Source organism: Parasteatoda tepidariorum, chromosome 3 (genome assembly GCF_982258835.1).
Source record: "Parasteatoda tepidariorum strain Cologne lab strain chromosome 3, Ptep-v5.0, whole genome shotgun sequence".
NCBI classification, from domain to species: Eukaryota; Metazoa; Arthropoda; class Arachnida; order Araneae; family Theridiidae; genus Parasteatoda; species Parasteatoda tepidariorum.
In genome coordinates, this window is record NC_141757.1 from 47,566,630 (window position 1) to 47,593,010 (window position 26,381).

Sequence of the window (26,381 nt, forward strand, 5' to 3'; positions counted from 1 at the left end):
TTTAAATTTTAATTAATAAGTTTATTAATAATTTAAATTAATTTTTTAATGAAGTGCAAATAAGGGGGTTCCAAAATCATTGGACCAGTCTCTTTTCCTACTTGTTTTTCGGGTGAAATATACATATTTTTTATTTATCAATTATTTCAAAAGGTACCAAAATTTTCGAAATCATTATTTTTCTTTTAATTTATAAATTTTATGAGATAGCTTTAAGGGCGAAAACTCTTTCGGTTATTTAAATAAATTATATTAATTTCAATTGTCTGGAAAAAATATTTTTCAAATGGAATATTTCATAATTATAATTTAAATTCACCGGTTTTTATAATAATAATACATTAAAAGTCACGCTGGAATAATGGTATGAAAATATGTCTTGCGATACAGCTTTTTATTATACATCTAGGATTTGAACATAATATATATATATATATTATATATATATATATATATATATATATATATATATATATATATATTGGAAAAAGTTTTAATTTTTGACAACTATCCAACGTTAATTAGTTTTGCTAAGTCATTTAATTCCAAAGATCTCAGTGAATGATGGATTCCATTGACAAAATTCAATCCATGATCTAAGAAAACCTCCCACTTGGTTTTATAATGCAAAGATGCAGAGAGTGGGAGCTCCAAAGAAAGATACTTTGAATCAGTGTTTTAAGAATCTATATTCAATTTTTTGTCTTCAGATTAATGTTTTTAAGTTTAAGATGGTGCGGAATTCAACAGCAATATTTAAAGTGTGTGCGTACATTTATAATGTTGGGGCCCAACATTCTTACGCGCGTTAGAACCAGAATCTTACCCTACAAATTTATGAAAAATAATGGATTTCTTACTTTTATTATTATGATTTTTTTTTTTTTTTTACTATAGTCAGCATGCTCAGCAGATTGATCAATTTCACAATCCAACAGCCTTTAACGGCTCATTCTCTTTTTTGGAATTTTCCTTTTGACTGTAGTGTAGTTGGTCTCAGTTATATTAAAAGCTGCAATCGTGCAATCCTTTTAAAATGAACTAACCTGAACTTAAAAAAAAAAAAAAAAAAAAAAAAAAAAATCATAAATCATGTTTTTCTTTATTTAAAAATATTCTGAAGAAGAGAGAGTGGATCATTTAAAGCGTCTGTATAGGAAGATCGCCTCTCTGAGTAAATATACTTAAATTTTAGACAACTTCAGCCCACATAGAATACAGTGCTGATACAAAATATACTCCGATTAAAAAAGATCGGAGTTCCTTTGCTATCAGGCTAACCAAGAAAAGTTTTCGTTGTTTCGTTCTTCATTTCATACAAATAATCGTAAGTTTAACTGAAAATAATCTTGTCAAAAAGGGATATGTCCCGAATTTTGTCAGATGAGAAACAAAAATAATTTCTATTATCGAATCTCTATTAGAAATTTTTGGTCCGGGAAGGTAAAGCGGTGAATATCTTTTACGAAATTTTTAAACGAATTTCAAAATTTTCAATATTTTCCAACATAGCTCTCTCTCTCTCTCTGTATATATATATATATATATATATATATATATATATATATATATATATATATATATATATATATATATATATATATATATATATATATATATATATATATATATATATATATATATATATATATATATATATATATATATATATATATATATATATATATATATATATATATATATATATATATACACTGGTTATCATAAATTAAGGAAAAATCACAAAAATAGCGATAACTCTTTCAAAAGTAAGCCAAACCGTGCAAAATTTGCATATGTTGTCCACTAAGAGTAGCTGAGTAAAATTGCAATATGCAAATTAGTGGCGCTGCACTCGGCTTACGTCATCTGCCTGGAGCATAAAAGTCCAAGTTTGAGAGAAAGCACACAAATTTTACTGTGATTGCGACATTGAAAATCTGAGATAGCCAATTCGTAATAATGACCTCTAGGCATCATTTGCCTGAAGAACTACGATGGAGAGCCATCGGGAGACTAGAGGCAGGGCAGAGTCAATCAGAAGTGGCCAGATGGCTAAATGTGAGTCCATCTGTGGTTCATAGACTTTGGAGGCAATTTCAAACCACAGATTCGGCATCTAGGAGGTTCAGTCAAGGACGGCCAACTGTTACGACCAGTGCCGATGACCGATATTTGACATTAAGTGCACGCAGGAATAGAACCGCTACTCCGACACATCTTAGATCCTCTCTTGCTGCAGCCACCGGAAGGTTGGTGTCAACGTCAACTGTGCGCAGAAGGCTCCACGAAGGTGGTCTGTATGCGAGACGACCAGCCATTTGCGTGCCGCTCACATCACGCCATAGGAGAGACCGTTTGCAGTGGGCCCGACAACATGTCCACTGGACGTCAGATCAATGGAGGCCTGTTCTCTTTACGGATGAGTCCAGGTTTAGTCTAGAAAGTGACAGTAGACGTTATTTGATATGGAGAGAACCTGGGACCCGTTATCATCCATCAAACATCCGTGAAAGAGATGCATACGGAAGAGGCAGTGTCTGTGTTTGGGGAGGCATATCCTTAGGAGGGCGCACATACCTCCATGTCTTTCCAAGGGGAACCGTGAATGCTCAGGTTTATCGAGACAACATCCTTGATGCTTATGTGCGCCCATATGCCGGGGCAATTGGTGATTGCTTCCTGTTACAGGACGATAATGCAAGACCACACAGAGCTCGCATTGTTGATGATTATCTTCAACAGGAAACAATTACTCGCATGGAGTGGCCAGCTCGATCCCCGGACTTGAATCCTATCGAGCACGTTTGGGATGCTCTAGGGAGGCGTGTATCTGCCATCAATCCGCCCCCTCAGACCCTTGCCACGCTTGCAACTGCTTTACAAGAGCAATGGCTCTCACTTCCTATTGAACTGATAGACCGCATAATTGAAAGCATCACACATCGCTGTTTGTGCTGTATTGCTTCTAGAGGCAATCATATTCCATATTAAAGGTACTTTTTCTATTGCAAACCGATACTTCCAATTTGTTTATTTTATACATGTGCTAATTTCTATACTACTATTAATGTCTGATAATTTCTTTTTATGTTGTTTAATACCTTACTATGTGTTGTATATTGTGGGTAAGTTTCATAAAATTCCATGTGTAATTTCTTGAGTTATCGCGATTTTTGTGAATTTTCCTTAATTTATGATAACCAGTGTATATATATATATATATATATATATATATATATATATATATATATATATATATATATATATATATATATATATATATATATATATATATATATATATATATATATATATATATATATATATATGACTTCAGGTTGATAAATAAAGATCTCTACGAGTGAAAAAATGTAACGATATATATTATTCTTTATATAATATACATAATATCTTTATATAATTGTGAGCTTAAAAATTAATAAACTAGGTGGACCGTATAACACTTCACGTTTGTGAATTATTACCTTCGTAAGTATTAAAAAAAAATTAAAAAAAAAAAAAAAAAAAAAAAACAGCTTTAGGTTGAGCTATATAATCCTGAAGTATAAAATGTCGCATCTTAGGTTGATAAATTAATAGTTCTAAAAATATATACTTTTGAGGTTACGAAATAATAACCTAAGGTAGAACATGGAACACCTCACGTTAATAAAAAAATAACCTTTCCAAGTGTCAAAAAATACACTTGAGGTTGATTTATAATAACCGGAAGTGTAAAGTGGCACATCTTAGGTAGATAAATAAATATCTCAACAACTATATAAATCTGTACTTGATTTTGAAAAATAATAATAGTATATTATCGAACACCTCACGTTCACATAAAAAAACAACCTATCTAACTCTCGAAAAATACAATTGAGGTTGATTTATAATACATAACTTGATGTGTAAAATGACCAGAGCATACAGGGTAGTTGCCCCGTGCCCCCATATCATAGGGGTCCTAAAATAGAATGTAAAGTTTATTTTACTTTTCCTTCTTTATGGAACCTTTTTTTTTAAAACAAAATATAAATACAGTGTAAAATCTGTCAGTTTTATGCCAGCTTCTTCATTAATCTATCATATAAACACAAAAATCTATATTTCGTAAATTCAACGAGAAACCTTTAAATGCTTTTTTGAAAGATTTTATAAGATCATCAGCAAAAGTTAATAATGTGTATACCACGCAAGCACACACAGAAGGGATGAATCACACAGGTACGCGTCTCTCTCCAAACTACAACAGATTTAAAGTGCACCTTACTGCGTATACACACCGGTTATTTTGTTTACTGTCAGGATCAAACTTACAACCCCCAGTTTTCCATCAAAGTATGTCATTTTTATATGCAGTCTCCTGCACTCCATCTCAAAATTGTAGTGTTCCTTCCTAGTACTTGAAGATGAAGCTAAAATTATAAGTGAGAAAACTAAAACTTTATATTGAAAACACTAAATTTAAAACTATTAAAGCATTGGATATTTATTTGAACCTTTAATTATTTAATTTGAAAATGTATTTAAAAAAAATTTGTGATATCCTTCATAATAAAATTCAGCCCATTGTGCAGCTCTAGTGCGACGTAAATGAACTACAAACAAACAAACAATCATAATAAAATTCAATGGGTAGATATTCGTGTCAATACCTCTATCAATTCAGTATTAATACGCGTATCGACAAAAAATCCTGGTAGCGACACAAAAGAATCGGAAAACATCATAGAGAGCTAAAAGAGTTTAATTAGAAACCGCTCTCAAGTAAAAATTTTATTCTCTCTTGAAAAAAAAAAAAACCTTTACAACCCTTAACAAAAACCTTATTATTCCCTTTTATTTGAAGTGAACTTTCGAGCATATACTGATACGAAAATATGTCAAATTCAATACCATTAAAAAAAAATTTGAAGATGACAATGACACTTTAACTATCAAAATATTTTTGTACATTGCACAGACTCGTAGGGCTAACATGAAATGTTCACATTTTTGTAACGCTTCCTGAATAAAAATTGTACCTACTTTCCAGCATTCTTCATTAAACATAAACAAGACTGAATAAAAAATATTGTTGTTTATTTTTTAATCATTTGATATCATTTACAAATTAACATAAATAATGATGTATCGAAAACATACAGATCAGTCCATATTCAAGAAATGAAAATAAAGATATTTTACTAATTATTATTTTACAATATTTTAAACAGGAAAGTTTAATTAAGTAACAATAGTGTTCGTCTTATGAATTAAATTTTAAATATTCAAAAATGTAATGGTTTTTACTGAGCTAAATGTAGCCGATTAATTGATAATTATTTTAAAATGGCAAACTTGTTAACAGAAAATAATTTTTTATCTTTATAATTGTTGCAGAAAAATTCAGTCAGATGCGAATAACTAGTAAATATTGCTTTAAGAGTATATTCTGAACTAACTACATTACTTTTTATTTATAGTTAAACAACACGTTTCAATACAAAAGTTAACTACTATGCGTGAATATCATAATAAAAACAATCCGTAATATTTACTGACTTATTAGATTCATGATCATTAAATTAGTAATTAAATGTTTTGAATAAGAGGTCACAAGATTACTAAGTTACAAAAAGTAATGAGATAACTGATTATTTTAAAAGTTCGAAAGTTAGATTAGATCGATACTATTTAATCTTATATATTATTAACTCTAATATTAGAAGAAAGGATTCATGAATCAAGCGTTTTGTATCATTATTATATTCCACCCTTCTAAAAGGCAAATAATATCGTATTGCTACCTGGGTATCGTCCATTTTTGTCCTTTTTCGTATAATATTGCACACTTAAACAGTACTTAGGTAGCAAAACGATATTATTTAATATCAGATGGATAGATGCAATATAATACCGTACTAAAAATCCTAGTGGTGATAATATTAGAACTAAATGTTATAAGATGGAAGATAATATTAGAGCGGATATAATAAGGTTACATAGGATTAAATAATTTTTCGATCTTACACTTTAACTTTCAAAATAATCATCTATTTCATTAATTAAGGACGGGGGATACTCTTTTGGAAAAGGAAGCTTCATATTATTACGACGTAAAAAAATTATTATGAAAGAAAACAATAAATTAAAATATTTCCTAAAATGTAATTTTTCACCAATGCAATTTTATGCCAGAAAACGTAAGAAACGTCAGTTCACGAACGACAAACCGAAAAAAACTTTTTGAACTTTTGAATTGTAACTTCTTCGGCTAAAGACAGGACAAATAAAGAGGTTAGGTCTTTGAAAAATTCCGTGTTGTTGTTGAGGGATGAGCTAAAGGGGATAATGAGTATTGCTTTAATTTCTTCCCCTTCAAATGGCTGAAGCATCCTTTCCATTTGTTTTATGTTATTGTGATTATTACTTTCTTAACTCCATGACAAAAATGGAGTTAAAATTATGGGCAAAGAGGGAGTTTCAAGTTATTATTTAATCAAGGAAAAACATTGTCCAAATCTGACGAATCACTATTAACGAAGACGGGATTAAGAGATCAAAACCAGTCTGAGGCCAAAACAAATCTTGGAGAAATACGACGGTGTTTCCTATTACTTCAACTCAACTTACCCCTATAATCAAACAAGCGAAGTCAAGCATCACCGGCTGCGGTCAGTGTGCGGGTGAGTGACCACTTGGTCTGCATAGGGACCGAGGGTGCGCGGTATTGGTCCTCGATAAACTGTTCCACCGTAAAGTGCTCGACTTCGCGTGCAGGTCGTCGGACTACCGAAGCGGGGGTGCTATCCCCTCTGCAGAGGATCAAAATTGTGACGGCATGTCTTTGGATCATCCTCAGGGATGTTTCCCAGACCGTGGCCAATAGCCCATTGAGCAGCTCTAGTGCGACGTAAATGAACTACAACAGCAACATAATCAAACAAGCTTTTATATTTTAAATTCTGTCTTTCTTAATAGAGATTCATCAGATTTCGATGACGATTTTGCTTTCTTTAAATATTGATTTATGCCCACTAATGTGTAAAAAATTTTAATTCATTTTTACATGGTATAAAAACACGTATTAAGGGCGATGAGTACGAAACACCTTGCGTATCTAGTTTGCAAACAAATTACGAATTTACGAAAAATAGCAATACAATCGAAAAGTTTATATTTTTAAAAAGCATTACACAAAGCCAGTTTATATTCTTATGAAAAAGCAATTGGCCAAAACAAATTAACGCGACTGCAGTCAGATCTTATCTTCAAACAACAATCCAATCTTCTTGACACTCTAATCAGATTCAACTTTGAAACAATAATTCTATCTTCTAGCATTTCAGTTATTCATATAAATCCTATAACCTCTTCTAAAATTGTAGAAAATCTATTTTGGTCTCTTTTGTATGTTTTTAGTTTCTCAGAGTTAAAAGTTCTCTAGAGTTTTGAACAACTTAACAGAGAAACGCAATATTAAGTAGTCATCTATTTCCATTTGTTCCACCAGCTCACTGATGGTTATTTACAAACTATTCGTTGAATGCAGTAATTTTATTTTAAAACCGTCGTTGAACAGCCGACCCAATATTTGGGTTTGCGACTACTAATGTTCAATTCCGTGGCCTTCTAATTTTGATTCCAATCCAGAAGACAATGGAACTCCTGGATCAAGTACAGGGAGAAATTTGCCTTCGTGGAGGACTTTTTGATGGAACTAAGCCGCATTTGCGTTACATGGAGAGGAAGACCACGAGAACCTCCCACGGTTAGCCTGACGGCAAAGGGACTCTAATCCAGGATCACTGAGGATATTTCACGTCAGCACTGTGGTCGGTGCAAGCCGGATGCGGATTCGCATCGACCAGCCATAGGTGGGAGTCGAACTCGGTTCACCTCATTTGAAGGCGAACGCTCAATCCCCTGAGCTATCACAGCTCGAATGCAGTAATTTTATTTTATAGCCGTCGTTGAACAGCCGACCCAATTCTATGGGTTTACGACTACTAATGTTCAACTCCGTGGTCTTGTGATTTTGAACCCTATCCGGAAGACAAGGAGAGGAAGACCACGAGAACCTCCCACGGTTAGCCTGACGGCAAAGGGACTCTAATCCAGGATCACTGAGGATATTTCACGTCAGCACTGTGGTCGGTGCAAGCCGGATGCGGATTCGCATCGACCAGCCATAGGTGGGAGTCGAACTCGGTTCACCTCATTTGAAGGCGAACGCTCAATCCCCTGAGCTATCACAGCTCGAATGCAGTAATTTTATTTTATAGCCGTCGTTGAACAGCCGACCCAATTCTATGGGTTTACGACTACTAATGTTCAACTCCGTGGTCTTGTGATTTTGAACCCTATCCGGAAGACAAGGAGAGGAAGACCACGAGAACCTCCCACGGTTAGCCTAACGGCAAGGGGACTCTAACCCATGATCCGTCTGCCACTGAGGGTATTTCACGTCAGCACTGTGGTCGGTGCAAGTCGGATGCGGAATTCGTATCGACTCGGATTCGAACCTGGTTCGCCACCTTAGAAAGCGAACTCTCTATCTATAGAGCCATCGCGGCTCTCGAATGCAGTAATTTTATTTTATAACCGTCGCTGAACAGCTGACCCAATTTTGTGGGTTCATGGCTACTAATGTTCAACTCGTAATTTTGAACCCAATCCAGAAGACAAGGGAACTCCTGGATCGAGTATTGGGAGAAATTGCCTTCGTGGAACACTTTTTGATGGAGCTAACCCGCATTTGCGTTACATGGATAGGAAGACCACGAGAACCTTCTACGGTAAGCCTGACGGCAAGGGGACTCTAACCCATGATCCGTCTACCACTGAAGTTATTTCACGTCAGCACTGTGGTCTGTGCAAGCCGGATGCGGAATTCATATCGACTGGGATTCGAATCCGGTTCGCTTCATTGGAAGGCTAACGCTCTATCACCTGACGGCGAATGCGGTAATTAATGGTTTTTGTTCTATAAGGGATTCTAAGATAGTACCAGTACCTACCTGTTCAATTATTAAAGACGCTGATTTCATAGCGTCCGCCAGACTATCTTTTGATTTAAATCATTCCATTTTCATCTCAATGCTTTTTTCCGGAACGTATGTTCCACTCCCTTTCTGAAGAACAACTTCGTTGAAACCTTTGCTTTTCAAGACACGGAGAACATTTTCTGAGTAGGCAACTTATACGAGATCAGTGGCGTACGCAAGGGAGGGGTTTAGGGGTTTAAACACCCCCCTTGAGCTCAGACAAAATGGCAAAAATAGAAATTTTAGTAGAAATTATGCGAGCTATTATTTTTTAAGACAATATATTTTTATCTGCCTTATGCCTACTTTTTTTTCTCACGGTATTTCTCAGAATACTGAAAAAACATTTACTATTATAGGGTTGTACTTTTGAAACCAAATTCACGTGATACTGTTACGGACTGGTTCCTTTCTGTCCTGCCAGTATAGTTTTCGAGACTGGCTGTCATTCGCGAGATCTTTACGCGATGATTCTGTAATCCTAGACGTGCTGTCGTCTTTGAGACAATTCGAGAATTTTGGAGATGCGGTGAAAAATTATATAAAAGGGGGAACGGAGTACAGTGGATGATGTAATATCAAATTATTAGGGGCCCCCTTAAAATGGATTTTTTTGAAAATAAATTTAAAAAAATTATAAAACAATGACTGTTTTTAAAAAAATCAATTTTAAATATATATTAAAATTTTTTCAAAATGTTATGATTAAAATTTAGTTCTAATTTAACAAAATAAAGTAAAATTCAACTTATTATTTTATTAGTTTACTTTTAAACATGCTTTCTGAAATGAAAAGATATATAAATACTTTTATATTTGAATAAATGAAAAATATACGAGAAAAACAACTTAATCGAAGGGCCCCAAAAAATTTGAATGGCCTAGGTCCCCGCGTAAGCGCCGGCCCTGAGCATAGCATTTATTAATGTGCCAGTATATATATTTACTGTTCTTGGATCTTTAGGATGTCAAAACGTAAGAATTTAACAATTTTTAATTATTTTGAGAAAAAATTACGACCTGAAATTAGTGAGGTGACAGCATCTAGTATCAATGTAAGTTTTTCTGTAGTACAGAAATGTGATACTTTCGTTGAAGAAAACGTTTCTAACATAACAAAATCTGATGAATGTGAAAGTGGCCCTCAAAGTGTTACTTCCCACCCATATGACATTGGACTTTTTTCAGAAGATATTACATTATGTTCTTAAACTTAAAAAATCAAATCAAAATTTAACCAAACAATGTTGTCTAAATAAAAAGTCAAAATTGTCTAGCTGTCTAAATTAAGGAAATAATAGTGCTTTATTACAGACTCGAATTTCTTTTAGTAGTTTCAGAAAATTATGAACACCCCCCTTGAAAAAATTCTGCGTACGCCACTGTACGAGATCATTGAATGAAGTAGAACCAAAGAATATAGAAAGTATGTATATTCTTTGGCAGAGTACACTATCACGGAAACGGACAGCCAGATCTGTAAAGAAAAAATACTAAGGTACTAACGTTTGACATTAGAAGTTTACGAAGGTTTTTTATTAATCTAGTATCCACTCTTACGAAAAACTGTATACTTACTGCGAATTTAGATTATTTTCGAATAAACATGTTATTTAAAAAAAAAAAAAAATACTTCAGACATGCACGATTGTTTTTAAACAAATCGGCGCCCACTTTTTAATATGAGACCAATCTTAGATGGCCTGAAATTTTTGTTTTCTAATGATTATTGTTGAAAATTGCATTCAAGTAGGCCCAATTTAAGCTCAAGTATATCGTAATTTAATGATGAGGAAGCTAATTTGCCTAGCTCACTAAGTTGGTCGCCAAATCATTAAATTACGATAAGACAGCTATTTCTGGGCCAACTTGAATGAAATTTTCGTAATGAAATCATTTAAAAAACAACAACATAAATTTCAGATAAAATTAAGCAAATTTAGATCTTTTAAAGTACTGTTTCGAATGTGCACGAACAACCAGTTCTAAATAGGAAGTAGTTCTCAGATGGCATTTTTGGCCACAGGTTACAATGCAATTGTCAATCCTCATGATGTGCCCCACCTCCGAAGTCCTTTACGTGGATTTCAGAAAATGTAAATAAGAGGAAACAAATTCTTGGCAAGAAGTTATAGGCTGCATTACTCAATCATTGTGTGCTCTACTTCTCAAGTCAGTATGTGGCTTTCAGAAAATGTAAGCAAGAGGAAAAATTTTTTTGGCAGGCAGTTATAAATTACTATGAAATTCTAAATCCTCGTGATGTGCGTCTGTATCGTAATAATGTAAGTTCAAGTGGTTTTAACCTAAAGATTTAAGTTGGATGAATAATAAATTTATATTGTTTTCGGTCGCGAAAGAAAATTTTTTCCTCAGGTTTTCCTTTTTTGTTTCACAAAAAAGATTTTCTCTCAATCACTGGTAAAAATAAAATAAATGTGAACACAGGCGAGGTTAGTATTGAAGAATTTGAAGTACAAATCTACCAAATATATAAATATTTTTTTTTTCTTTTAGCTTTAAACACTTTTGCTAAACATGTTCAAATTGTAATTTGAATTATATTTAACTTTCTGCTTGCATGTATTTTTCTATACATTCAACACAATATTCTGATTCAAGTTATAAATTTCAAGCCAACTATTTCCATTAAAAAAAAAAAAAACTTTTAATGTGATAAATTTTTATTATTTAAATCCAAACTTCTCAACTTTCTTTTCAGAATAAACAGGATACATGTAACAAAATTGAAATAAAGAGACTGATATTCATGTGCTTCATTTAGGCTTTTATTGGGGATATGAATTTTATTTGCAAATTAAGCAGCAATATTATACCATGTATAAAAAACGGTTATTTTTGATCACATTTCATCATCAAAATTTTAAAAGAAAACTTGATTGAAAAATCGATAGTGACAAACTATAAAATAATTTGATAAATTTGAACATAAGCAAAGAAAAAGATTGAACATAAGTTGACAATTTCATAAGGAGGGGAAGTAAAAATAGCAAAATGCAAATTTGATTTCTTTAAACTTATCAATAAAATAGAGAACAAATAAAAAGAACAAAATTTACAAATTCAATACAAAAACATATCAAGTAACAATATTAAAGATAAATGTATGCAAAATACATGTTTTTAATTAATATTACATTTTTTAACATGTATATTTAAAAAGAAATAATAAATCAAGAATCTTAAAACAATAAGAATAAAAAACAAAAATAATAACTTAACAGGCTAATTTTCACAATATTAAAATATATTATTCAATAGTGAATAAATTTTACAATAACATCGTCGTCAGAAGAGAATGATTTATTTTTAAGTATAGAAATATATAATACATTAAGTAGAAAGAGTTAATTCTAAACGTTGACATTCCTAATACATAAATTTATAAATTACAAATCAGATCAGTTAAATCTAATAATACCAAGTAATCGTCACCAAATCATTAACTCTAATAATCATATATTGTAAAATAGACTTATTTTGCTCAGAAATTTACAAATACAATAGAAGTGAAAAATAGTCTGGCATAACAGATATATGCCAACGTTTTAGTTTCTGTACAATCTATTAAAAAAATCAAAAATTAACATTCTTTTAACCATCTAACTAACATCATTTAATTAAATATTAATTTTAGCAAAGTTTTAAGATCTAAAGATAAATAATAAAGCATAAAAAATTATACAGAAGAAATAGCAAGACAAGAAATATATTCAAGAAAATTACGTACTGATTGCAAATTAATAAAAATGTTCTTCTTGAAAGTTACAAGTTTGTAATTTAGAACTTTAAAAAGGAAAATTATCAATAAAATTAAGAAATGCTTAAAATAAGTACACATAATTAGATTTTAGGAGCACTATTTCAATAAGTTGATATTTAAAATCATTGTGCAGTTTCCTTTAAAGAAATTCATTCAAAACTATATTCAGTATTTTATGCAATCAATTGTTTTGGTTGAATTATAAAAAATGTTTTTATTAAAAATTATGTTACATTGCTAATGTAAGATCTAAAAAGTAATGTGATTTGCACATCATAAATTTGACTTAAAAAAAAGAATAAGACCTACTATAAACACTATTTATAATCGATTCATTTAAACTTATTTTCCAAGACTGTAACAAAACAAAAAAAAACTCAACCAGGTGACTTGTCTTGGTTGTATATTTTTTAGCATATTGTCTGCTGTGTTTAAATTGAATAACGCAAGTTTTCTAAAATTTGGAATTTTATTTATTTCTAATAATGTTATTTAATCATGAATATTGTGGTAGATATAGGAATGGTATTTACTTCCTAAACAAGCTTCTGACAAAAAAATAAAATAATAATTTTTAATGTACGTTAAAGAATATAACTTTTTTTTAAAAATCAGAAGTAGTTCAAATCTACATTTTCTAGAATATATAAAATTTAAAAAAAAAATTGGCATTAATGTTCTCATTTTTAATAAAATTATGAGAAAAAAGGGCAATTATAACAAATTTCTAAGGGAAATCAATAATATTTACATTTAAATTTCCTGTAAAGTCTTTTAAAAAAAAGTTGAATACCTATCCTTCTTAAATTTTACACCAATTTGCTGCACATATTTTTTTAGAATTGTTCTGTTGTCATTGTTTCACAAAAAGATTTTAAATTACTTTATAATATAAACAACAATATAAAAGTTACAACCAATTTTAAATTGTGGACGACCATAAATTTAAAAACCATCAATTACAAAATTGAAAAGAATTAAAATTCTTTCTTTTATACACGCCTCTTGCAGTTAAACTTACAACAACAGCTCTGAAATTAAATACAGAAAACACAAGATTGAGTATTTCTTACAAGAGTTACTGATAAGATTGGTCATATACAATGTAAAAAGATCTTGTTTTAAAGTAAAGTTCATTTTCACAGAAGCTATTTATTTTGCACAACCACTTATTGATTACTTTTAAAACTGTATGGACTATTCATAGAACATTTTTATTTTTATAACAATCATGCTTTATAAGATTGATTTTCGTTTCTTTTTTTTTGTTTGAACACTGAATGAAGCATATGCACTTTAGTACATATTAGAATTAAATGCTATATTAATTTTTAAATAGATGCTTTCAACTACACAAGTGTGATGCAACAGTTATTTATAGCGGTGGGAATTAGGGGGCAAAAGACTACCATTAAAACATTGTGGGGGTGAAATTCTACCCATGCGCATGATCATACAGAAGCTACTATGGTCCACTTCATATAGTAGGGTAAGATGGTTTCCACATGGATGAAAACCCACTGTCTAATTGCAACATTATCACCCAGATAAGGTTGAACAGATCAGTTAAGAGGTTTTTTCCTAAGTGCAATAATTTGGTGATTAACGGCACATTTAACTATACACACACAATATGCATAAATGAAACACTTCTTCTTCGCACACATACACACATGGAAACTTTACAGAGGAATGATATAACTCTCAAATTTACAATAAAAGCGAAAAAGCACTGAATTTTTAAAAATTTGAAATGCAACAAAAAATACTATACATCTTATACATCAACAAAAAATTAATATACAAGAAAATAAAAAATATTTGTATAAACATTTACAAATGCAAACTAAGTATATCAAGAAGAGATTAGGTATCCCTTCCTTTTGAATAAAAGTTTTAAATTATAACATCAAAATTTGCAGTGCACATAAATTAAGCTGGAACAAGACTTGTTCATTGAATGTTCAGATATAAGGCAATAATCCAATAGCTTTTTTTTTACTGGGTTACAGATAAAAGTAGCCAACGGATTTCTTCCCCAGAAGGCATAAGTTTAGTGCTTCTACACTGAGTAAGGTGTCAAAAAACACAACTTTTACCTGAAAGAAATAAACAATTGTGTCATTTCAATGAAAAGCAAAAGTTATTAGATTCTTAAAAGTAGAATTAATATATACAGGGTATCTGCTCAACACCTCCTAGAAGTAGGAAGGCCTCAGCACGGATCAATTTAGTAGTCCGATGTGACGAAGTTAACTGCGCAGTAGATGAAAAATAAGAAGGATGTCATTACGTTCGGGGTACTAAGCTGTGCAGTGGTTGAAAATACAAAATATGTCATTGCGTTTGGACTACTAAAGGATATTTATGGTAACCCGTGCTGAGGCCTGCTCTCTTCCAGGAGGTGTTGATCTGCTACAAAGTCAACACCTCCTCCTCAAAGTCATGACTTTTCATGATTTTCCATGACTACTTCCAAGAATTTTTCATGACTTCATGAAGTTACTATTTTCTACAACAAAAACACAACACTAAATTTAAAAAAGCATTATAATGACATTAATTGAAATGATCGGTATAAACAAAACTGTTACACTCTGCATCTTCATGTTTATAGATTTTAAATTTAAAAAATAGAGTAAAGAAAGAGTTGAAGCAATAAAATAGCTGAAAAAAATACAAAAGCAAATAATTATTTATTTTTTCTGCAGAATTATATTCTAAAGATACTTTTTTTGTTCATAGGAAAGAAAAGAAATACTCCAAATTTTTCTGTTCTCATTTCCGAATTAAAAAAAATCGCCAATGACTGGCTTGCTTCAGCTAGAATTTTAAATTGATAAAATAAATAAATTATAATAATTCTGAAATCCCAGATGTTTAAAAGATAATTTGCTCAAGAAAAGTTTTTTTTCTTCCATTTTTTGAAAGAACACCATAATTTTTTTTGAACACGATAAAAACATTTTATATTGTGATAAAATATGACTGTGAGTGAGGATTTTGTTACAATTTCAGATATTCAGAGCACCAAAAAATTTGAGTGGGTAGTTCCATTTCAAAAATAAAATTTTTCGGCAACCTAAATCCATGACTTTCCAGGATTTTTTTAAAAATGTAGTTAAAATCATGACATTTCATGACAAATTTTTTTCAATACCAAAATTCATTCCCCTGTATATGCATAAGTTTAGACAGATATAACAAACACAATCAGTGATTATGAGTTTAAACGACTGATAACGTTTACATTTGATAAAATCAATCCTAAGTAGATTTATGTAAAGAAACTAGTTCTACATGTATATATGAATTCAATATAAAACAATTGTAAAAAAATCCACAATAGTAAAAAAAAACATAATCACAAAGAGGTGTTCCTTACTGAGGTAAAAATGTTGCTTTTAACCACAACTGATTAATTTAGTTTATTATTTTATTTAACTGATTTCAACCAAGCAACTTTTGTAATGATTAAAACCCAGTTAACTTCACAAAACAAAGAGGTGTATAAAATGTCATCAAAGCTAGTTTCTGCTTTATATTGGAAGATTATATATCAAAGTTATACTCATTATTACGAATTCTGAAGTTATCACTTACTCAAAGAAAGAAAAATTCAATACATAAGAAATTATCTACATTTTAAGTTAGGGTCACTAAATAGCCTTACCTTTTTGACAAAAAGCACTACAAAGAAATTTGAAAAATGTGATAAATTTTAATTGTAAAAATCATATCAATGCCATACTATATCCTGAGAGTAACAATCAAAAGAACTAATTAAATTCGGTTATATATATTTATAATCGAATTCTTAATATGGATTTATTTTAATTTTTGAAATAATTTTAATTTTTCTTTTTCAAATATTTTGCGAGAACTACATTGGATTTTCTGTAACTGCAAATCTTATTTGTTAAAGCATAAATATGATATAATTAGTATATATATAAATTAGAGTTACTTATTTAGTCTACTTTGCTTTTCATATTTCCTTATAATTGAAAACAACATAGTTAATATAATATTAATTTTAGAATCACAGTAGTGTCTTGAAAATATTTGGATACGTGAGTACAATCATTAAAAAAAAAAAAATTTCTTAAGTATATTGCAAATGAAAAAGCTAAAAATAAAAAAAAAATTTAAGATATTTCAAAATACAATCAACATGGGAAATTTTATATTCAATTATCTCTAGAAAAAATAGAATAATGAAATCTTTAAAAGGATTTTATGTCACAAGAATATAATTAAATAAAAACTAATGTACTCTTCAAAAAACCTGCATGGTTGCTATAAAAATTTTTCTTTCATTGAATAAGGTTGTTTAATAATGAAGACTATAATATTGGATTTGCAATTCATAGCTAAGCCCCCAGAAGCGAGCTACAGTTGTTCAATTACATAAAGTAAAATCCAGTCAAGCTAACTATTTTCACACCCTATGAAGAAAATTTAACTTAATATTGAAATGATGAAAAGGCTATGTTGATTTTGGAAATAGGTTGACATCATAATTATTACTTACTTTTCCTAAGCATTGTATAAAATAAATAGTACTCTATAAAATGACAAATGCTATTTAGGCAAAGTATGAAAAAAGATTGCTGGATACTTTGCTGGTTTCTCATTTGGCATTCTGCAGAATGCCTAGGAAATATCTAAAATATGAATAGCTTTATACATTACTGTCAAGTTTCAGGCATTATATACAATGCCTAGTTATTTTATAGAATTTCAAACTTTTCTGGTAACACTTACTTAAAAGAATAAAAAATATCAACTTACATCACAATACTTGCTTTTTTCACCCATAGAAATTACATGTCTCTGTTAGCAGATCTTGCTCTCGGTCCTATTTTCTGTACAGGAATCATACTTTTAGGCTTAGCAAACTTGAGTGTGGGTATCTGAGACCTCTTCTTTTCATTATTTTCAACCGGAACTTGCGATGATGCAACAATATCAGGAGTATATCCTTTTCCTTCTCCACTATACAAATTTGCTTTACCTTGACTTCTTCGACTAGGTGGGGTTTGACTGAACATCTTGGTAGGGGTTTTAGGGACCACACTCTCATTAGAAGTGCGAGCAGACCTTGGAGGTGATATTTCCGTTTTTTTCTTTGATTTCGAGGAGCTGGAAATAGTAGGTCTAGCAGCAGGGGCTTTAGGTGAAGGTGTCTTGTTAACTATTTGCTTGTTGATTCCATGACTAATTTTCTCCCATTTTTGGCGTAACATCTTGAACTGCTGACCTTCTTTAACATCTACATTAGGAGATTCATCATTTGCAGCAGGTGAAACATGATTCAAATGATCAATTTGTGAGCTGCAGCCACTGTCGGTGCTAGAGCAAAGAGAGAAATGTGGTACATCTCTTCTTCCAAGTTGATCAATTTCTCTGGGAAGTAAAGTATCCCTAAGAAGATTAGACGGGACACCATTTCTATTGCTTTGGTTCTTATCTTTTTTGCTGTGACTAGTAACATTGAATTCTTCAGCGAATTTAGCATTTGGAAATGGATTAATGGTAATACCAGGCCAAACCTGATTCTCATTGCACTCTTCAGCTTCACCTCGAATATTCATCAAGTTATTAGAAGGTGATGACGCATGGCTGTGTTTGTTCTTAAGACTGAAATCATTAATCTTATTCCCCACTAATTGCTTACACGGTGAAAATTGCAGATTGAGATCCATCACATTTTTGTCATCGTGTTCTTTCCCGTTCTTGGATTCATTTTGAAACTCTCCTAAATTTGGCCTGAAATTCCCCATGTCATATTTCTTCCAGTTATCACCAGATGTTAGTTTAGTTTCGAAAATAAGGTCCAAGTTAAATGACAAGTTTGAAAGAGGACTTACAAGCTCTTTCAACTCGTGGCGTAAGTGTACAGCAGCCGGCAAAGCGAGTAGGCTTAGCAAAGCAGTAGGATGATAGTGATGACAAATGAGACTTTGACAAGAACACAAGTGTCCCAGCCACCATTCAAAACAGCCAAGGCTGAAATTAAAAAAGTGCTTATTAAGTAAAAATGATTAATTCAGAAAATAAATGAAGTACATTACATTTTCAAAGTTTATATTCTTGTTTTTATTCATGATAAATTTTTTCCAATAAAGAAATTAATTCAATGATGGTACTGACCAGTTTTCTCATTCAAGATGCTACTAGCTAAATCGATCAAGCTACTAGTTCTGTATCAAACAATAAAATAATTTTTACATAAAATAATATTTGATAAATTTTCTAGACATATTTAATTATTTTAAAATATACAATTAACCATAATAAACAATCTTAACTTGTTTCACAGTTACTAGCTTTTACCTAATTATCAATTTCATTAGAGCTTAACGTTGAGTTGGCTTACGTGCCAGATAAAAATTCAGTGGAAAAAAAGATTTTTTCCAAATAATAGGTCTTTAAAATAAACATCAAAACATCCTCATTCAATAAAAAATAGCAAATAGACGACAAACGTCTTCAAATCAACAATGTGTAAATCCACATGGTTTGTGTGGTTGCACAATTTTTGTAACTTTTGTTATATATTTCCACATGGTTTTCAAGATCTCAATATTTTAACATGCCATTATAACGAGAATTCCGAATCAAGCATTTCAGTTAGTTATAATTCCTCGATCTCCAATTAGAGACGATTCCACAGTGGTTTTTTTCGGTAGTTATTAAAACGGATTTTCACTTGCTTTTTAAAATCTCAATGTTTAATACGATATTATTTCATTTGGCAAACTTCGAATTGCGCATTCCGCACTCATTAACGATTCATCCGCAATCTGACGTGGATTTACAAATGAATTTTGCAGTTATTGCAACGGATCTTAATATTTTTTAAAGCTACATTATTATTATACACGGGAAATTTTGAATCATGCAGTTGAAGAATTACTTTTTCATGCATACCATTCTTGACGATTTTATTGTCCACGAGGTGACACTGAACCCTTAGGGATTTCCACAAAGTTTTTAAATTTTCGATTTCATTTTTAATATATTACTACGAATTGAGAATTCCGAAACACGCTTTGGAATAATCACTTTATGACCTGCTTAAATAGAGACAACTTAGTCTCAAATGTGAAATTGTTTTTCAAATGTGAAATTTTTGTTCACTTTAAAATTGATAGAATGATTCTTGACAGTTATAATCTTTTTATGCAAGACGAGAGAAAAAAACACTAAATTTTTTAGGGCTGTAGTAAAATTTAGTTTCCATGACATCCAATTTTTTTTCACCCCTACATTAAGAATGATCAATATGTACTGTAAAATAAATTTTATTCATAATTTTAAAAATAAGTCAAAGTCTTCAAATTTATTAAATTTTTTTTATGTATAAAAATGCAGTGCAAACTACTCACATAATGTAATTTTATTTAAATTCGATAGCGGGAAAAATTATCCTTCCCTAAGCAATTTCAGAAGAGCAATCAAAATATTAAATATGAATATAATATTTACATTTTTATCTGCTTATCATTTATGGCTGGCATTCTCAAATGATAAGAAAGTATTGTTTGTATACAATTATAAACTTTGCTTTTTTATATTTTAACAGTAATACAAAACATGAACGAAATATTGTAAAACATTCAACATAGCTAAAATGTATACATATTGGACTATTCAGATGTAAACATATGTTTCACTCAAAAGTTTCTTACTTGATTATGTGAATTCACTGCTAAATATTTATCATAAACATTAGTGCATTTCTTTATTTCTTTTATCTACCCACTATTCATAATTTTTTATGGATTGCTTCGCACAGTTCCCTTTTAATAGCATAAAATTTAATGAATAAAGGTAGGAGTATTTCAATCACCTATCATAATTGAATCACTTTACACCATCAGATTTTCATACATTCTAATCACAGTTCCCTTTTAATAGCATAAAATTTAATGAATAAAGGTAGGAGTATTTCAATCACCTATCATAATTGAATCACTTTACACCATCAGATTTTCATACATTCTAATCACAGTTCCCTTTTAATAGCATAAAATTTAATGAATAAAGGTAGGAGTATTTCAATCACCTATCATAATTGAATCACTTTACACCATCAGATTTTCATACATTCTAATCACAGTTCCCTTTTAATAGCATAAAATTTAATGAATAAAGGTAGGAGTATTTCAATCACCTATCATAATTGAATCACTTTACACCATCAGATTTTCATACATTCTAATCACAGTTCCCTTTTAATAGCATAAAATTTAATGAATAAAGGTAGGAGTATTTCAATCACCTATCATAATTGAATCACTTTACACCATCAGATTTTCATACATTCTAATCACTATAACATTTCTAAAATGCCTGTTTCTGATATTTTGCTCAAACACAAATGAATTTTATTAAACGAGCATTTAAATTTCGTAGACTAGATAGCAAAAGATATATGATAATGTGGACATTTTATATCAGTGATTAAAATAAAAAACTAGTTAAAATATATTGTATGATTTAATGTAATGAAAACGACATCAATTTCTAGTTCATTTAATAAAATTACCAGAAAAGATTGATCAGTAAAACTTAAAAATAAAAATTAATGCGATATATGTCATGATGTCTTAAAAATAAAATAAAAATTTGCCGCTTTAAAAAATTTCATCAGCACTAGTGAAAGAAAATTTAAGACAAAGAATGCTACATTGCCACACAGTTTGAAGGGTTATTTTGTTACCAGAGCAATATAAGTATTTTAACATTTTATTTTAGGAAAATAAGTTAATTTTAACTTTTATTTTTCAACAAGCAAGTGGAAAACTTTCAGAAGGAGAAAAAAGCATAAAAAGTTTTCAAATTTTTTTTAATTCAAAATCTAGCCTTACTTTACTCCGTCCCCTTCCTCGGCGACCTATAGGGCCACTTACCAGGCTTTGGCCCCAATTTTTTTTCTTCAATATTATAAAAGAAATCACATTAAAATCAAACAAAAATCGGAATTCAGCTAAAAATCGTAAAATTCTCATTCCTGCATACTTTTTTTACAGGTCAAAAAATAACAAACATGTCAAAAAATAAAACAAGAAAAAGGTTTTTTTTTTTTTTAAAGGAAAAAGAGTTTTGTTTAGTTTGATTGTTAAAAAGTGTTTGAAAAGAGACCTTTCTGGTACGGACATCCGGATATGAGACTTGGTAGTGTAGTACCAATTAGAAAAAAACACAGGATGCTGGAAATAACCGCAACTGATAATGTATTATTTCATATTTTCTACACATAAGTAAAAATGAATAAATAAAAAAGCATCACTTACTTAAGTAGACCAAGAATGAATGCATTGAATCGATATGTACTGTCAGTAAGCAATTTTTCTGAATTTACATTATTCAATAATTCTTCTACATCTTTTCTTGTTTCTCCTAAAATGAAAGACAAAATAATTATTGATGTTCTTATGTTTTACATTCTTAAGTTCTACACTGAAATTATCATTTAATGTATTACAAATTTGAACTAAACTCACAATTTTAAATGTTTGCTAATGGATCTAAATTAATATTTGCTACATTAATTTAAATGTATGTCAAATTGATCTTTTAAATGCTTGTAATTACTTTTTATGCCATCAATTTAATACTTTTTCTTTCGCCACAACATTTAAATAAAGAATTTTTCTTTGAACCTTGTATTTTCAAGTTTATTCGAGGTTTCGCTCTAACAAATAAGTTTAAAATAAATCCTAATCAAAATAAAAAAATTTTTTTGCGAAAGAGCGCGAATCCAAGGTTTTCTATTTGCGGAACCACATAAATTACATACCTGTATATTATTTTTTTATGTACAGGTATGTGATCCTATAATTCGTGTAATTCAGCAAATCATTACTTTATTACTTAATATTTTTAGATAACAAAAACTTTTAGTGAAATCTAGGGATTTTTTATTTTAAACAAAACTTATGAAAAATTAAAAGTATTGGGGAAAAAAGCTTTGGCTACTCAGATGAAAGAGTGTTACAATAACGTAAGAAAATGCTCGTAAAAGGAAAATAAACACAATGAGCATATTAATCAACATCAATAATCGCAGACCATTTTAGATAAAAAAAAAACTTATAACAGACTATAACCTTATATTTTTTAACAGGATATTCACAGCAGTATTTAACTTTTATATGAGGCATATTATAGAGTTCAACAAGTGCATAGTTAGATTTACTGACTTATGATGTGAAGAGGTGTAAAATGACAAAAATAGAAAACAATTCAGTAAAAAGGGTGGGTTTAATTGCTTTTTTTAAAACTAATTTTAAAAAACTCAGATTTTCCATAAATAATTTCAAAAGTTTTTTTTTTATTAATTTGTTCATCTGAGGAAATGGGAACTAGAAAGAAGGAGTTTCAGTTTTTATGCTAACTCTTTTTCACTAGAAACACTTTCCGGAATTCACTTTCAGAATAAAAACATACTAGTTTGGACTTGACTAAGCTTTTCTTTTTTTTTCTTTTCTAGTGATAGAAATTAAAAAAAGAAAACCAAATGATTATTTTAAAATTACATGTTTATCAAAATTTTTGTACTAAACACACACACAAGAAGAAAAAAAAAGAATACCACTAAAGGAAATACTAAAAATCAGGATAAAATATTTTTTATCACAAAGATCAGGACAACTACGCACACTAGTATACTACACACTGCTTTAGCATGTATTTAATATCTTTGCATGATTAAAAAAAAAGACATAATTTTTTTTTTATAAATTTAATTTGTTTAAAAATTGCTTAAACTGCATAAAGAAGTAGATAAAAAACCAGAAATTGTTCCGAATTAAATTTTCAACTAAATCATGAATAGAAAAATTTTTTGTTGTTGAAAGATTCAAGTTAAATATAGTGTAGAAATCTTTATTGTTCATAAGCTTTCAGAATGGTGAGGGATATTAGAAAATCATGATCCCACCTTTTAGCTTGTATTGCAAGTCCGGAGTTAAAAAATAAATTAATTAAATATAAGAGCATAATACCTTGCTTGATTGACGCTCCAGCAACCTTCCAAGGTGAATTAGGAAGTGGTCCAAAAAACCCTTGTACTGATGGCAACAAACCGTCTGAAAGTATTGTATGAACAGCAGGACAAAGCCATGTAAGGATCTTTTGACCAGTTGAAAAGGAAGAAGCACAATCTCCCTGTTGAAAAAAGTCCAGAAAAATATTAAAATAGTACAAAAGTTACAAAAAATGTAACATAACCAATGACATTGACACAAATTCAGAATGTATATTTATTCTGTTATCAATAAGTTTGCAAAAGTTCATTCCATACTTACTCCTTTCTTGCTGAATGTTTTGTGGTGCTCAAATATAATCTGAGTAGCTTTTCTGAGATTTTCGACCAAACCTAAAAAGATCATTCCATTATTTGATTACATAAGTAGTTATAACCAAATTACATAAACCGCAATAAAAGGAAATTAATAGCAATCAAACAAATTTTTATATTGTGGCTTGATTTACTAGCACTAAAAAAATTATGATATTGTTTTGAATTATTACCTTATACCCACAGCTAATATATCAAACAAATATATGCATTAACATCAATAACATTAAAAAATATGAAAAAAAGAGCTAAATTTAAAGATACCATGTATATCAGAAATACAAATGGATAATTCCATGTTAACTTAATTGTTGACAACTTGTAACTTGTTTCTTTTCTTTTTTCAAGAACGAAAACAAATTTGCAGCAAGTAAATAACTCAATTTTTATAGGTTCAGAACAGAAATTTTTTAAGTCAATGCTAAATATAGTACAAACCCCTTCTTTTTTTTAAATCTGTGATACAACCTTCTCTATTTGTATGATAAAACCTTTTTGTTCAGATAATTTACAAAATCGAGCACATTTGATAGATCCATTTTTTTCTTATTGGAGAAAAGAGATTATAATGATGTGATTGGGAATTTCAGAGCAAAAAATTTAATTGATTACAAAACAAAAACTTTTTCAAAGCGTTAATAGTTTTATTAATTTTGAAATTATTAGAAATAAAAATTTAATTTAACTAAAGAACTGAAAAAAGATTTAGAAGTTTTTTAAAGAAAAAATAACTTATCAACTTAAAAAAATAAAAAAATTTCACATCACAAGCTTGCACAACAAATATTAAATTTATTTATAAAGTAAGTTTCAGTCAAATATGTATAAAATGTGTGGCTTTACAAATTTCAAGTATTCTTCCTTAAAAAGTTGACTAGAGAGCTTGAAATGAAGCAAGAATAATTTTTTCAAAGTCTTCGTGGTAAAGAAAAAGAAAGTGTGTTTCTAAAACTCAAATGATCCACTGCAGCCCGAAACATTTTAATTGTTAGTATAGAAACAATAAAAAAATAAAACAAAAAACCCCAATTAACTGATAAATAATAATATAAAAGCATCAATGTGTAATGAGTGGTAAATCTGGGTGGTTAATAAAAAACACTGAATCTAATCAGCACGGAAAAAATTTCTTCTTCTTCTTCATAAGCGCAACAGCCTTTCACAGGCCAAGGCTGACTCGCAGATTTTCCTCCATCTGGCCCTGTCCGGTGCGACGGCCCGCCATCGGTTGACTCCCAACAGCTTGAGGTCCTTTTCAACGTCGTCTATCCATCTTGTAGGTGGTCGTCCCCTACGTCTCGTCCCTTCAATTGTGGAAAAAGTCACTTTTTTGGCAGGGACGGCATCAGAATTTCTGAAGAGGTGGCCCAGCCACCTAATGCGTGATGCTTTAATAGTTCTCACAATGTCGGTCCCACCGAATTTGTCATATTTTTTGTAAATTTCGTGGTTGTAAAGAATTCTCCATACGTTATTCTCTTGAAGAGATCCAAAGATTTTCCTCAAAATTTTTCTTTCAAAAATTAGCAGTTTTTCCTCCTCTATTTTGCTTAGGGTCCAGCACTCACTTCCATACGTAGCTATAGGCCTGATTAAAGTTTTGTAGATGTTTAACTTTGTCTTCACACTGATGAACTTGGATTTCAGTTGGTTTCTGAGGCCGTAGAAACTTCTGTTAGCCATGGAAATTCTGTTATTTATTTCGATTTTCAGGTTGTTGTGGCTAGAGATCAAGGTTCCTAGGTACTTGAACTGGTTAACAGTTTCAAAAGAGTAAGTCATTATCTCCAGAGGAGATCGATCAGGAGTTTTATTTGTTGCGATCAAAAACTTGGTTTTGTCTGCATTTATAACTAGTCCCATCTCCTTCGCCGCACTCTCAAGCGCTACAAAAGCGTCAATGACTGAGCGCTTTGTTCTTCCAACTATGTCGATATCATCAGCAAAAGCGAGTAGTTGGACAGTTCTTTGTAAGATTGTTCCATTTGTGTTGATACCAGAGTCTCTAATGGCCTTTTCCAAAGCTATGTTAAATAGCAGGCAAGAAAGGGAATCACCCTGTCTGAGGCCTTTTTCGGTGAAAAATGGTTCAGAGAGACTTGACGAGATTTTTATTCTGCACGAAACTCTTTTGAGTGTCATTCTTGTGAGGCTGATTAGCTTCTTTGGGATGTTAAACTCCAACATA

General features: G+C 30.5%; 1 protein-coding gene across 2 annotated transcripts in view; it reads right to left on the reverse strand.

Moving 5' to 3' along the window:
- Positions 1-14,073: 14,073 nt before the first annotated feature.
- The window catches only part of LOC107447098 (uncharacterized), a 59,239-nt gene continuing 46,931 nt past the window's right edge, over positions 14,074-26,381 (reverse strand). For both annotated transcript variants that reach the window (XM_071179080.2, XM_071179077.2), the window contains exons 6-10: positions 24,141-24,211; positions 23,838-24,000; positions 22,125-22,230; positions 17,614-18,831; positions 14,074-14,918 (exon numbers count right to left, since the gene is read on the reverse strand). In XM_071179080.2, coding sequence (XP_071035181.2) covers positions 17,646-18,831; positions 22,125-22,230; positions 23,838-24,000; positions 24,141-24,211 — 1,526 coding nt within the window. In that variant the 3' untranslated portion in view covers positions 14,074-14,918; positions 17,614-17,645. The remainder of the gene's footprint in view (positions 14,919-17,613; positions 18,832-22,124; positions 22,231-23,837; positions 24,001-24,140; positions 24,212-26,381) is intronic.